The 15,890-nt window shown below is 31.9% G+C and overlaps 1 protein-coding gene across 1 annotated transcript; it reads right to left on the bottom strand.

Annotated features, from left to right (window-relative positions):
* Positions 1 to 726: 726 nt before the first annotated feature.
* LOC110684283 (probable inactive patatin-like protein 9) lies at positions 727 to 3,183 on the bottom strand. The gene is made up of 2 exons (XM_021860723.1): positions 1,947 to 3,183; positions 727 to 1,251 (listed from the first exon to the last, which is right to left on the bottom strand). The coding sequence occupies exons 1-2, from the start codon at positions 2,916 to 2,918 to the stop codon at positions 1,036 to 1,038; spliced, it is 1,188 nt and encodes a 395-aa protein (XP_021716415.1). The 5' UTR covers positions 2,919 to 3,183; the 3' UTR covers positions 727 to 1,035.
* Positions 3,184 to 15,890: the final 12,707 nt, after the last annotated feature.

Raw genomic sequence — 15,890 nt, 5'->3', positions numbered from 1 at the left:
TGTTACATACCGTTATAACTTGTTACTACTCGTTTTCTCTCGCTATTAATCGTGTCTAATGAGGTTCCAGTATAGCTTCGATAATGGTCGTGCTCTTTTGCCATCAGTTGGGTTCGAGGGGGTTCAGATTGTAGCCCTTTTTCGAACATGGTATCGTCTTTTAGAGTATCTGGTTATGAGTACTCGTTGAAAGCTTGAAACACTCTTATCAATTTAGACTGCATATTCACGGAAAAGTTAATCAAGTCAAAAGGAGACATTTCGGCGTGGAGCAATATTCAGACATTAACTGACAAAATGTGATATTTTGACATTAAGTACTACTGCATTAGTACTATTAGTACTACCCTTCTACAAGATTCCCACTTTACTGCTTTAGTAACCACAGTCTACCGAATAAAGCTTAACCTCTCAAATCTTCTTTTTACATATTTAGATTCCAATTTTCTCGTAATCATCGGGGCTTAATTAATCTATCAACTTGAACTTTACAAGTTGTTGTATAATTAAACCTAGACTAAATCTTACTTAAAATTAAATAAGCGCGGCGATTTGATTCTGACCGTCTTCATCAAGCTTTTAATTTTTGTTTACTTAAACAGTAACACCTGAGCTGTGAATTGCAAAGTGTGAACTCTGAATCTCTAAATTAATCCACGAATCAGTCCACATTTTACGTGATCTGGTTAATTTAATCAGCGGAAGCACGAGGGAAAGACACAAGAGTAATCAGTTACTAATCTGGATCTTATCGACCCTATATTTTTCTCACTTGGATTACAAAAAACAAAGAAATATAAATTACATAGTCAGATAGAGGCTCTATTTAGAGAGTACTCGTATTATATAGTCATAGATTTCATACACCTACGTTGGCATACACAAAGAGTTAGTAGCAGGTTACTTAAACCTGAGGTAGGTTCCAATCTTACAAACTGCATTTCTATATTCTACACCACCATTAACGGGGCACAAAAAACACTACTAACTAATGACAGGTAGTTCGACCAGACAAAATGTCATTTAACGCCTTAATTAACGCCCATCAAGCATAGGACTCAGAGATTTGTATGGACTAGGTGGCAGACTGCTCTTTCCTGATGCAGCTATGAGGCGTTGTGCAAACGCCTCGATTCTCTCCCCATTCGACTCTCCCAACATACGTTTTCCACCAAATGTTAGCGACTCCACACCCTTCTCCTTCAACACTTCCTCCATCGTCGTTGGTTCCAATCCTCCTAGTCCGTTTGCCTGTACATACATACAATGCCGACATTAGTACCAATTACTAGTAAAATGCGCACAATACATTATTAATCTACATCCATTTACCTAGTAAAACAACATAATTACATTATCCAAGCACGTCTTATTCACCACATTCATTCAAGTACATCTAGATAATATCGATTATTTTTCGAGATAGTAAATTTTCTTATTTTACTAACTGGAATAAGTTAGGCTATACTACCAACTATTCTAACTTCTTGTGTATTTTCATATCCAAAAAAATGATTAACACATACCACTTGTGACTCAACAGGATAAAAACAATGTGCTAAAAAAAAATTAAATACAATCTTGAGATATGATTTTGCCTTTTCTATTTCTTTTTTTTTCCCTACTTTAGCAAAAGTGTCGGCAAAATTATTTTAAACATAAAATCCGTGAATTATGCGACTGCACAATTATTACACATATAACATAGTTGACGAAGTTGTCGACCTTCGTCGGTCTCTAATATAAATTGTTGTCCCATCCAAAATTTATTACTCCATGCTTCATCATACATCATACACTACTACGATCATTTCTAATCATCATTCATATTCGTTAATGTCCATTTCTAACGGTTAATCTACTCAACAACGAACAAATAATCCTAATTAATTAAAAATCGGTAATAATTAATTACGAGTTTGACTTAAATTAAACAAAGAAATTACCTGAATACGAACGTAATCGTTACGATTCCAACAGAACGCGTTGCCTAGCATTTGATCAATTGTCTCGGAAACACCGTCAACAGCAATGTTTACAACAGAATCAGTTGAACATTCTCCATTTTTACTGCTCACGGTTAATTTTCCACTACTACTCAACGTTCCGTTACCTAATGACAATACCAGTAAATCTTCAACGCCGTTTACCGACGGAAAATCAACCTTATTATGCAGAACATGAGTAACAGCAGCAGCCGTCGGATTATTCATCACTAAACCTCCGTCAACGCCGTAACACGCTGTTTTGCCGTCAACGGACGTTAACTCGAACGGCTCAAACACCGACGGCGTCGCCATTGCAGCGCGACACACTTTCCAGAGCTCGAAGTCTAACGACGTGAACTCCGACGCGCTAGCAGCAGCGCGTGAGAATACGAACGGCGCAGATGTGTTGAGGTCGTAACACGGAATAAGGATCGGCTTACAAGTGTCCTTCAGCGTCATCGGAGTTTTCTTCCCATTCTTCGAGAAAACTCCTTTTAGAACCTTCTCGAGACTTTCGCCGGAGCATCGGCGAGATTTCCGGCGACGGAGAACTCCGCCGCGCTTTGGCTTAAACATCGCCGAGAAATTACCGACGAGGAATTTCGCCGCGTCCTTCGCCGTAAACATCGGACGACCGGTAGAATCCGCCGCCGTGAGAAACGCCGCGAGAAGGCCGCCGATTCCAGTTCCGGCAACAATATCGAAAAAATCAGCAATTCGTGAATCATGATTACCTGTTTTCAAACGAATCGCCTCCTCCAAATGAACTAAGAAGGCAACCGCAACAGCGGCAGAGGTTCCACCGCCGTCGATGCTGAGTATCCTCGCTTTCTTAGCTGTTCCGCCGTTATTGCTGTTATTACTTGAAAGCCATTGTTGCTCGAGCTTGGAGAATATCTCCATTGTCATCTTACTAAGCTCCATTTCCATGGAAGTTTGATAGTTTTTTATTTTTTTCTCAGAAGAGAGAGAAAAAAAAAAGTAAGAAGAGAGAGAAAATAGAGAGAGAAGAAGAGAGTTTGGTCACGAAAATGGTGGTGGTGGAAGAAATGGAGAGTAATAATAATAAATAGAGTCACATAGTTGGGTGTTTATATATAACGAGGACTTGGTATTGAGGAGGACTGCTACGAACAGGAGAGTCATATTCCATTGATGATAGACGTGCGTTTTTATTAATTTTTTAATTTAATTTAATTAATGAGGGGGTAATTTAATTTAATTCTAATTTTGTTGATTTTTGTTTTTAGTGGTGTACAAATTTAATTAAAATTTTCTGTGTATGAAGGTATTAGTAGGTGGAAGTATGTTATGGGGTTTATCAAATTAGCACTGTTGACTAACTGAGTTTGGTGTCGTTGTCTTGTTGGCACCTTCTTACGTATTTCTTCCTTTCATCCCTTTTTCTTCCACATGTACATTTTCTTTCTCCACTTTTTGTTTTTTTTTTTTTTTTTCACATTTTATTCCTAGTTAATATTAACGCCCTTGAACAATCTAACCAAGCATTTTTGGTAGAGAAGGTGGATACTGGAGAGCTCACCTCACCTTATGACTTTAAGCACGCTAGCCCTACCATCAACATATATGCTTGGGTTTAGATGATTCCTTATCTACTTCTCTACCTGTACTGAAGTGTTATCTTATATAGTTGGTCAATTGGTAGAGATCAAAGTCGTTGCCCATTTACATTGACTACATAGAATAGCGTAGTGTTACTCGTAATTAGAACTTAGGATGTAGTCATTACAAGATGATTATATAATCACTTTTAACATGTGAACCTAGCTTAGTAATCTACCCCCTATACTATCATGATAATGGTTAATTTACAAATTTATTAGTTCATGAATTAGTTAGGTTAAGTTTAAATTGATACTAAAATCTAGAGTTTATATTCTTAATGAGAAAATTCATGGCTAGGCAGAAGGGGGGTAGCTAGATGGAATAGCTCATTAAAGGGTGTAGGGTTAATTGTAAGGACTAGTACGGATTATAAATGAGTAGGGCATGTAATATATATGATAAATTAATATATATGGTTAGAGTTTATTAATTATTGATTGATGTTATTTAATTTTTGATATCAAAATAAGAGCTAGCTACTTGCTCCCATCTTAATTTCTTCGTCTTTTGAAGTTAAGTCTGCACCTTATTAAATCTTTGCTTCAATATAATCATTTTTTTAACGCTTTAGTAAAAGGAAAATGCTATACATAGCCCTTAGGGCTACATATAAGCATTAAAAATACTCTTGAAAACTGTTTAAATTTAGAAAATCATGACAAATTCATACTAATTACACTGATCTACGCGTGATTTTGTCATGAATTCCTAATTTTATACAATTTCTAAGAGTGTTTTTAATGCTTATATATAGCCCTAAGGGCTATGTATAGCATTACCCTTAGTAAAATGTAAAAAAACAGTCCTAGTAGTAAAATAATAATGCACTTTAGATAATACTTTGTCAGATGACATGCATTACATTTACTGTATATATCAGTATGTATATAAGTAACATTTAGTTCATACTGTTCGGTCGTGACAAGAATAAATGATAGGTGAACCTTATATTGCATGGCAGTGCAGCAACGGTGAAAATCCATCAGTTATTTCACTTTTGTCAAATATGGAATGATTGTAATGAGCTATTGCAAGCCAAAAAAAAAATAAAAGGTCAAATGGAGCAAACTTAAAAAAGGCATAGTAGTTCTTTAGCCTTAAAATATGGACGTAACTTTTCTACTTTCTTTAATGTGGGATACACATCTCAATACTCATCTTCACTTTTATACATTTTCAATGTGGACAAGTCGGATATACTTTCAGTTTTTCACTCACATGTGGCTTTGTTCATGGGCTCAGCAAATTATGATGAAATGCATTTTGGATCGATTTTTCACTTCATTAGCCATCATGCTATAGGTAAATAAGGTTGATTAGTAAATAGTTATTGAAGCAAGAATATAAGATTAATGAAGTAGTGGATAGTAATGATATTATACATGATGCTTAATTGGCTTTAGCTAACAACTTGTGGTGTCACCAAACATGAATAATAGATTAATCACTAACGATAAGCCTATAACTATGTAGCCTCTCCCGTGACTGTACCCTCCACCTTAAAATCGTTTCATACAATAACAAATTCGCCCACTACTCCAAATTGTCACTGTATAAAACAAATCAAAAAAGGTTAAGAAATCTACGCAACTGTTTATGACAAATTAAGTAATTTGTCATTTTGTTACTCATTGTTTCATGTTGTCTGTTCACTAATGATCTAAACTATTTTGTAGCTAGTTATAATACGGAGTAGCCGAGTAGCTGATTTGACTAACTAGAGTGGATTGTATTTTGTATTAGATGTTTTGGCAAATTGGTTGTATTATAAGCTAATTCTATAAAAGTGTGATAAAATTAACTCATAACTCGAAGTTGTTTTGTTAATTACTTGAATTTGTTGTAATTACTTGAACATGTGAAATAACAAATGCTCTGTAAGATAATAAAATTGAATTTACATAAAAGCTTCAATTTAAACTTTTTAGAAATCAAAAGGTTAAACAAATTAATCTTGTTGAAATCAAGCAACAAAGATAGTTATTACTTTTTAGCCCCTCCTATTTTGTCAAAAAAAATATTTACTAAACATGGCTTAGGGCCTGTTCACATTTACTTAATTTCAGTTCATTTCAACTCTAATCAGTTCTTTTCAGTTTAGTTCAGCTCTAATCAGTTCAGTTCAGCTTCTAGTTTCCCTCTCTCATCAAATATTCATTTCAGCTCAGTTCAGTTCCAATCAGTTCAGTTCAGCTCAGTTCAATAAATGTGAACAGACTATTAGGATCTCTTTGAAAACGATAGGTTAGTTGTTAGTTTTGTTGTTTTTTTAAAAAGATGGCTTGAGTAACTGATATATAAGCAGGTTTGTTTAGCTATTTGTATTAGTTGTGTTCGGTAAAAGTGTCAGGTAACGAAATAGCTACTTCAAATGAGTATTTCTAGAGAATAACCAAACTTGTGAGAAGGCATAAAGTCTATTAACTTCATTCAAGTGAAAATCCTAGATAATTTTCTTTGAAGTATGTACAAAGACTACAAAAACCATGTTTCAAGAACATAATTGTACTTAAAAAAAACAATTTAACTTCTTCACTCATACTCCTTGATCCCATAATCTTGATTCTTGAATAGCATCAATTTTTTTGTTCGAGGGAATGAATAGCATCAAATCTTAAACCTTAAATGTTTCAAGTATAATTTTGTAATGTACTTAAATACGAGTACTCGAGTTTCAAGATTATACGTACTCCTAAGATTTTTACCCTTTGTGAAAAGACAAGAATACCCTTTGACTATTTTGACAGTAGGTAGTGAACTGGTGTACACTCACACATTCACACAATCACACTCACTGACTGACAGACAGTGTACTCGTATATTGAAACATAAGTACTATACTCGTAGTTTCCTACGTGTTTTCGTACAATTTAATGTACAACTTTCGCACGTGTGACGACGTGTCTCCGTATCGTATATTTGACTCCCGCCAATTTCGGCTACTTTAACGGAAACTCCTTCGTTTTCCTACCTTCTTCCCTCTTTTGTATTTCAAGTTTTTACTTTTTTTTTTAAAAGATCTCTTTTGTCCATATTCAAAAAATTAAAAAGAAAAAATAAAGGTGATTAACTTAAATTAAAGTTCCCGTCAAAAAAAAAAAAAAAAAAAAAACTTAAATTAAAGTTACAATACAAATTTAAACAAAACTTGCACTAGAAAAAGAAGAAAGAATAAAAATGGTGGTCCATTAATCCACTAACAACCCAACAAGTAACCAACACCACTGCCGGGAAAAAAAATATAAATTAAAGAATAAAAACTTTATATTATAACAAGTAAATTATTTTTACCATAAAGTTTGTAAAGTCATCAAGAATCATACCATACCATTTTGAAAACCGCAAGGCAAGGTTTGTTTTTCTAACTACCCATAAAAAGGTTTTAATTGAATATTACGCACATTACTCAGCATTATAGTACTTCATTTGTTTCATAATTAGAAACTTAGGATATGTTTACAGACGTTGAAATTCAGTTCAATTCAGTTCAGCTCCTAATTTCCTTCTCTTATAAAATATTCATTTCAGTTCAGCTCAGCTCAACTCATTTCAGTTCAACTCAGCTCAACTCAGTTCAGTTCAGTTCAGCTGAGTTCAGCCAATGAGAACAAACCCTTATTTCTAACATTTATTATTCACATAATAAAGAGAAATAGGTTTCTAATTACGAAACAGAGGGAGTATATATTATCAGTTTATCACGAATACATACTATTGATTAGATGTTAAGAACAATTGGGAAGATTTTTGATGAAGGGTTAATTATTGAATATATCTAAGAAAAATCATTTATTATTTGATAATTGGTGAATAAAATGGATGATGATGATGAAACTAGAATAAGAATTAGAGTTACCTAACACTAATTTTTATTAATATCCAATTAAGACCCACAAATTTTGGAGCTAATCAATTATGTGTGGGGCGATGACGAGATGTTGGTGATGAATATTGGTACGTTAGAGACCAACTGACCAAGAACTAATTAAGGGTTTAAATTAAAGAAGCAAAAAAATCAAGTGGTTATAATTTTTAATGGTCCCCTTTAATTGTCTTTGAGTTAAATTTTTAATGGTCCCCTTTAATTATCTTTGAGTTAAATTGAATTCTAAATTTGTTACGTTTTGTTTTAGTGGACAACAAAGTGCTTAGATGATACAAAATTTTGGTGATTTTCATAATCTAAATTACCAATTTCACTGTTTATTTCACTATTGTTTGGTAAACACCTATAATTAATCTCGAAAATGGTATTTAATTTTTCTACAATCATTTGACTAATTGGCGACCCAAAAGAATATTTTTCTCCTAGTCATCATCAACAATTTGAACAAATAGTAAGTGGAATTAGCGCAAAGATTAAAGATAAGTGATGATAAAACTATAAAAGTAGAAAATATTTCTTAAAAGTGATTAGAGATCGAGATGGAAACTCAATTTTAATTTTTTGCCTTTTAGCTTTAACTCGAACTAGAAATGTTATCCCCCAAATGTGATTATTTTTGTAAAGTGTGAAGAAGTTTTAATTCATCAATTCATACAAAGCATTCTCAATTTCTCAAGGTGATGTCCTAGTTTATATATATATATAAGAAAACGATATGTCATTGTGAACTAAAGGCATGCATGTTTTGTTTACTCGTATATTTCAGGTATAAGCAAATTTACGTTAGTCAGTTAGACACGTTCAAGAAATATAAATTTTGATAGATTATTTTATTAGAGTTAATAAAGATTATCCAACAATCTATAGTCAAATATAAGACTTAGTAAAATAAGACAAGTTGAATAAAATTTTACTCGTACTTAAATGTAAATGGGGTTAATAGAACGCATTCGACTTTATGATACCAACATTATTTGATGACCAACCTTTGCATGAGAATTTGCAACTCTATTTACTTACCAATAAGTCATGTAATTATTTATTTTATCTACTAATTTTTAATTTTTTGATGGATCAATTTAGTTTGTTGATTAATTAATTTTTTTTTTTAATTATGAATACGTGGGCCAAACTAAAATTTTCAACAAACTAAATTATAATGTTAATATATATAGTGTTAAAAGGTGTTTACAAAACCATATAATTTTTAATCTTGATAATTTTAAGTTAATATTGATCCAATTGTATAGTTTTATTAATGAACAAATTATAATGTTAATATATATATAGTATTAAAAGGTGTTTACAAAACCAATATTGATCCAATTGTATAGTTTTATTAATGAATAAATTATAATGTTAATATATATAGTATTAACATTATATGAACATTAGTCATCATGTTAATTATGTTTCTGGTTCAATTAAAAATTTGATGACTTTGATCCAAAGATGCATCTACGCAAACTCTAAATCATACCTTATTATATTATTTTAGAGAAAGAAATATACCTTAATTATAATATGAATACACACGAGCTAAGAACTTTTATGAACATCTAGGAAAATTCCTTCATATTCAAATACAATGGATGATGGCGAAGATTGAAGATATTGAGGTACCTAACATCATTTTTATAAGAATCATCCCATAAATTGGGCACACAAATTTTGGAGCTTATTATATTTATTCATTTGGGCGGTGTTGGGATGATTACTAGTAGGTTGGAGACCAAAAAGAAAATCAAGGTTTAAATTAATGAAGCAAGGAAATCGACTAATCAAGTGTTATACTTTAATTAGTATTTGTTTAATAGACTAAATTGGACCCAATTATGCTAAGTCTTAACTCATCTTGATTTCCAATAATATACGTTAAACTTGGACGCAACAATATAATAATAAGATTAGTAACAAAAGAATTTTGTCTATGTTCACAATTCCAAATATATATATTATATTCTTTTTGTTAAAGCGTTTAAACATGTTACTCATCATAGAATAGTCGTCAAGTAGGGAAGAAGTTTATATAGTTGTTTAGTATGCATTATTAAATAATCCAAAAAAAACATATCTTATATTCTGATTAGGAGATTTATACGTTCATGGCTTTTCGACATTGTTTGGGACTTTAGGTGACTTCACTATTAGTATTAAATTAATCTCCGATGATTAGCAATATGCCGTAGATATCTTCATTATTATTGTGCTGTCTTAATTTGGACAATTAATCATTATGATTCTTATGAATATTGGGTTGATCTATATATTCCTATGTATTTGGCAACCCTTTATTCTCATCAACACCATATTAGTGTTATTAGCACATGAAAGAACCAACATTCATATTATGACGAATGAGCACACAATTAATAAGATAATAATTTATAAGAGAAAATGATCCGTTTAAATCATCTTTATTACTTAGTTATATGTGTAATAAATCACTAACTTTCATCTTAATACGAGTATAGCCCTCTCACGCTCTCACTAAATATGTGCAATTAATCTCGTCTCAATTCGAATCATTTTCCTGTTAATTCTTACCGAAATAAATTTTAAAAAATCATTAAAATAATAATCCATTATATTTAAAATAAAGTTTGTGTTAGAGGCCATGCATGCATAAATGTGTGAATTAAAACATTTCTAATTTCTAATACAAAATAATGAAATAAAACAAATTAGTTGAGTAGTCTACTTTCTTAACGTTTTATTGCCAAAGCATGTAAAAATTCCACGAGTCAAACGTCAATGAGAAAGCGACGATAACTAACAGGGAAAAAAAAATTACAGTGACACCCACATAAAAAACATGATACAGTGGGTTGTTGGCAAAAAAATAATGAATGATAAATATAAATAAAATAAAATAAATTAAACATCTTATCCTTGTACGTATATTATACGGAGTAATATCCATATCCCATAATTTGTGTATTATACATAGTATTAAATTCATTGCATGCAAAGGATCAAAAACAATTTTATTTTTTTTTGTCATTATGGAGAAAATTTAAATAAATAACTCACGAGATCGACAAGCAATGGGATGAACAAATGTTAAGGACATAGTGATTATCCTTCGACAAAAATTGTGCAGTTGAAATAATTGTTACATGGACAGCCAAAGATTGACGATTTGATAAAACTTTTAATAAGTTATCGAGAGGAAATTTCGTTAGTAAGAGTAAATGCCCCACATTGCAAAATAAAGTTCAAAATTAAAGTATAAATTATACTCGTATTATGAGTAAGATGAATTCTCATTTTAAATATATAAACGTATTTTTCTTATTCCCCTAATATCTAGAATATGCATCTGTAAAATAAAACAATATTTTAACTGTTACTAACAAATAAATTTTGGATTATGTCGGGTTGTGCTAGTTACCTCATATTGTGTTACAATCAAGTGATTGAACTTTATTTAGGTTTCTTTTCAACCTGTACGTGTAGTTGGATTATTGAATGTGTTCGAAGTACTTGTGTAGTTGTGTTGTTTGATTCATATTATGGCTAGTTTATGAATTATATATACTGCTTTTATTATTATGCTGTAACTTGTGAATCATATAAGTGCATGGTCATTGTATGACTCTAAATTGGGTAAGTTTTCCCCCATTATTTAACATTTATTACATTTTATTTTATTTTTGTCTATTTTGGGTGATGAAAGGCACCTTTATGTATTGGAGGATCACGAAGTAATACAAGAGTACTTAGAAACTTATTGAATGTAGGAAATATAGCTACTAGCTGAGTAGCACTTTATTATAGCTAGCTTAATTATGAGTGAAATGGGCTAAAGTAACCAACCTATGCGACATTTGGAGTTGCTTGTGATAAACCTATGACAACCAATATTCAACCCTTGTATTGAGTTATTATTGCCATCTATATACGAGTAATATATTGAGGTATTGTTTTGTTAATTTTAATTTTAGTGGTTTTAAGAGAAAATGTTCAAGTTAAGGTTAATATGCTTAAATGATTTGTAGTTTTTGGGGTGGGATGCTTAGAAACAGTAGTGATCCTAAGACTGTGGAACATGGCTTGGTTTTACCTGTTATGCTCTTGTTTGTGAACATTAATTTTCTTTAATGAATGAAGTACCTTTCTATTTTTAAAAAAAAAAAAAAGTAAGTTATGCGAAGTAATAATAATAATTTCCAAGTTCATTCAACTAGCTAAAACCAAAATATAAATTCAAACAATTTAATTAGCTTCAATTAAGTTTAGATTTGTTATTATAACACTTATTAGTTCATGAAAGCAAATGACCTGACAATAATAATAAATAATATTCATATTCTTATTTTATACTTTGCATTATATTTGTTTATAGAATTGTTTCCAAAAAATTATTTTATAAAATAAGCCAGAATTTGAAGATATCTTTTTCTATAATTAATTATATCAATAGCAAAAGGTCAAGTTGTATAAATACCATACATATCAAATTGAAAAGAAAAGGGGAAAAAAAAACAAACAAACAAACTAATTCTTTGTGTGAAATTATGGTTGTTGTATTAATGTTAGATAATTTGTAATTATAGTCATTGTTTAAATCATAGTTGTATACAAATAGTACAACTTTTTTGGAAAGGAAGACCTAACAATTTGTTGTAGTAGTGAAGTTGATTTCTATATGATTTTCTTATTGTTGACAAATAAATGACATTTGGTTTAAATTTGCACAAAATCTCCATCAAAGAAATGATTTGTGTAATAATAACAATAAACAAGCCCATTAATCATAAATCTCCATCAACGAAATGATTTGTGCAATACTAACAATAAAAAAGTCCATTATTCATAAATCTCCATCAACAAATTGATTTGTACAAGACTAGCTAACTACAATCAAACTAATTAATTTATAGAGAGAGAGGGGTCAAAAAAGCTAGATTTTGACGAAATTGAGCTATTCATGCAAAAATGAACTAATTATCTAAACTTTGAGAAGAAAGGGGAAAACTAAAAACATCTAGATATGTAGAAAATAATTACAAAAGTACTAATTATTGTTGGCAGTCAAGCTTGCTCAACGGTTTAGTTTTAAAGAAGTCATTCTTGAATCGGATTGCCAAGTGCTCACTTACCGGCTCTCCAAGGGTGCAATTTTTTTCTCTAACTTTGTGAGGGGTGTTAGAAAAAATTATTGACCTGAACTAAACCCGACTTGAACCGAAATTGACCCAAACCCGTTTTAACCCGTCAAAACCCGAATTTAACCCGACTTGTAACAAACCCGACACGAAATCAACCCGACTTGTTATTGACCTGACCAAAATTCAACCCGACTTGTTACTAGACCTATTACTAACCCAACCCAAAACTTCAACCCGATCTGTTACTAACCCGACTCTAAATAAACACGACTTGTTATTGACCCGACCAAAATTCAATCCAAATTGTTCCTGACCCGATTTCAAATCACCTTAAATGCAATTTAGACCACCTTATTATTGTTGATCAAAGCATTTTGTCTAGGAAGACCAAGTCGGTCCATGCCAGCAAAAGAAAAGAGCATCATCCTCAAATTTAAGAGTTAAATATAGTATATATTTGTTGTATGGTCAAAGAAGATAATTATCTTCCTAAATTATATATATTATAGTTCCCTAGTATATTGCCATATATTATAGTCAAAGAAAATAATTAGCTTGATAAAAATGTTAATTATCTATTTATAGTTAGTTGAACCCGAATATGACCTGATTTAGAAATAGCCTGATCTGATTATAACCTGCAAATTATTGATTTGAACATAACCCGACTTGAATCCGAGAATGACCCGACTAGGAAATGACCTAACCTGATTATAACCCGCAAATAATTGACTTGAACTGAGCCCGACTTGAAACCGAGAATTACCCAACTTGAAAATGACCCGGCTTGATTAAAACACACAAATTATTGACTTGAACCGAACCTGATTCAAACCCGAGAATGACCCGACTTGATTCTAATCTGCAAATTATTGACTTGAACCGAACTAGACTCGAACCCGAGAATTACCCTAACCTGTTTTAACCCGTGAAAACCCGAATTAAACCCGACCTATTGTTCACCCAACTCGAATGTAACCCGACCTATTATTAACCCGACCCAAACACGATAAGTAGTATGACCCGACGTGACTAGACTCACTACAAAAAAAATGAGAATAGGCAACACTTAAGATTGCAACAGTTACATAAATGATACTCTTAGTAATCTAAAGAAACAATATTTATTATTTGTTACCTTGAACTAAAGTAACAGATAAAAAAGTGTTGCTCTAGAATATATAAGGCTACAGTCGCTTAAAGTGTTACCTTTTTCTAGTCTAAGACAACAAACATAATAATTGTTGCATGAAAAGATAACAATAACAAAACTATTGCTTGAAAATGTAAAATTAATATCTATGTTGCCATCTACGACAACATTTATATTAAAAAGACAACATAATTTAAGATATTGCTTTTATGGCGAGTGTGTGTAATGAGTGAGATATATATATATATATATATATATATATATATATATATATATATATATATATATATATATATATATATATATATATATATATAGTTTGGTGGAGTTGGTGGTGAAGTCACCTTGTGACTTTGAGGTCACAAGTTTGAGCCCTACAACCTACTAAATGCTTGGGAGTGGCAACATTTAGAAACATTTTTGAATTGTCTTCATAGATGGCAACATTTTTCATTTATTGTCTTTGTAAAAGTGTTGCCTTATGTATTATTTACACTGGTTTTCAAAATTGTTGCCTTTGAATAAAAATGTGTTGCCTTATGAATAGACAACGGGGGCATATACTATGCCTCATATGTGTTGCCTTAGCTACAAGACAACACTTTTTTTATATTCGGCAATGATTTTTCACTGTTACCTTTGCTTTATTTTGTTGTAGTAGTACTCAAGTATGACCAAACCCAAGCCGCATAGGTTATGGAATTAATCCGAATTGATCCGACCCGAGTTGACCCGAACCGCTCTTACCGACCTAAACCCGACCCATTTACCTGAATTGACAACTCTACCTGAAACCTCTAAATTTTCTCAAAAATCGTGGATGTATTAGCCTTCAATTTTGGAATTTTTTGACTTTTTTTCACTCGGAAATTAAAATTGACGAAATGTTTATCATGGTATTTAATACCCTCCGAGAGTCCAATTGGTTGGGTGGAACCATCCAATTTGCCTTTAAACGACTAATTTACCGATTTACAACTTGCACCGATTTCATTAACTCAAGCCTACTACGAACATTTATGACAACATATAATGATCATATATGGTTCCAAACGGCATTATATGACCCCGAGATGTATCCCCTATAATATAAAGGTTTTTCGACACCGGGGCCCGAAACCTCTAAAATTTTTCAAAAAGCATTGGATATAAAAATTAGCGAAATGTTTACCATGATCCCTAATACCCTCTGGGAGTCCAATTGGGTGGGTGGAACCGTCCTATTTGCCTTTAAACGGCCAATTTACTGGTTTACAACTTGCACCGATTTCATTAACTCAAGCCTACCACGAACATTTATGACAACATATAATCATCATTTATGATTCCAAAAGGTATTATATAACCCCGAGATGTATCCCCTAAAATCTCATTTCTTTTCGACACTGGGCCCTGAAACCTTCGAAATTTCTGAAAAAAACATGGATTTTCAATTTTGGAATTTTTTGACTTTTTTTCGCACAATAATAAAAATTGTCGAAATGTTTACAATGGTACCTAATACCTTGCGGGAGTCCAATTGGGTGGGTGGAACCATCCAATGATCATATATGAGTCCAAACGACATTATATGACCACGAGGTGTATTCCTTATAATTTAAAGACTTTTAGACACCGTGCCCCAAAGACTCCAAAATTTCTCAAAAAAGTGGATATTAGCCTTCAATTTTTGAATTTTTTGACTATTTTCACATGGAAATAAAAATTTCCAAAATGTTTATCATGTTCCCTAATACCTTAGGGAGTCCAATTGGATAGGTGGAACCATCCAATTTGCCTTTAAACAACCAATTTACTGATTTACAACTTGCACCGATTTCATTATTTCAAACCTACCACGAACATTTATGATGACAACATATAACGATCATATATGATTCCAAACGACATTATATAACCCTGAGATGTATCCCCTAAAATATCAAGGCTTTCGACACCAGACCCCTAAACCTTCTAAATTTCTCAAAAAACGTGGAAATTAGCCTTTAATTTTGGATTTTTTTGACTTTTTTCGCCCATAAATAAAAATTGGCAAAATGTTTACCATAATCCCTAATACCCTCAGGGAGTCCTATTGGGTGGGTGGTACCATCCAATTTGCCTTTATACGACCAATTTACCGG

This window comes from Chenopodium quinoa, unplaced genomic scaffold, assembly GCF_001683475.1.
Source record: "Chenopodium quinoa cultivar QQ74 unplaced genomic scaffold, ASM168347v1, whole genome shotgun sequence".
NCBI lineage: Eukaryota > Viridiplantae > Streptophyta > Magnoliopsida > Caryophyllales > Amaranthaceae > Chenopodium > Chenopodium quinoa.
The sequence above is the reverse complement of the archived record's forward strand: the minus strand, read 5'-3'. Positions and strand labels throughout refer to the sequence as shown.

What these genes read in the sequence shown, in the direction of transcription:
- LOC110684283 (XM_021860723.1), bottom strand. Translation starts at nt 2,918, where the DNA reads ATGGAAATGGAGCTTAGTAAGATGACAATGGAGATATTCTCCAAGCTC. An exon ending in ACGATTACGTTCGTATTCAG is followed by an intron (nt 1,252 to 1,946) that starts GTAATTTCTTTG and finishes ATGTATGTACAG; the next exon opens with GCAAACGGACTAGGAGGATT.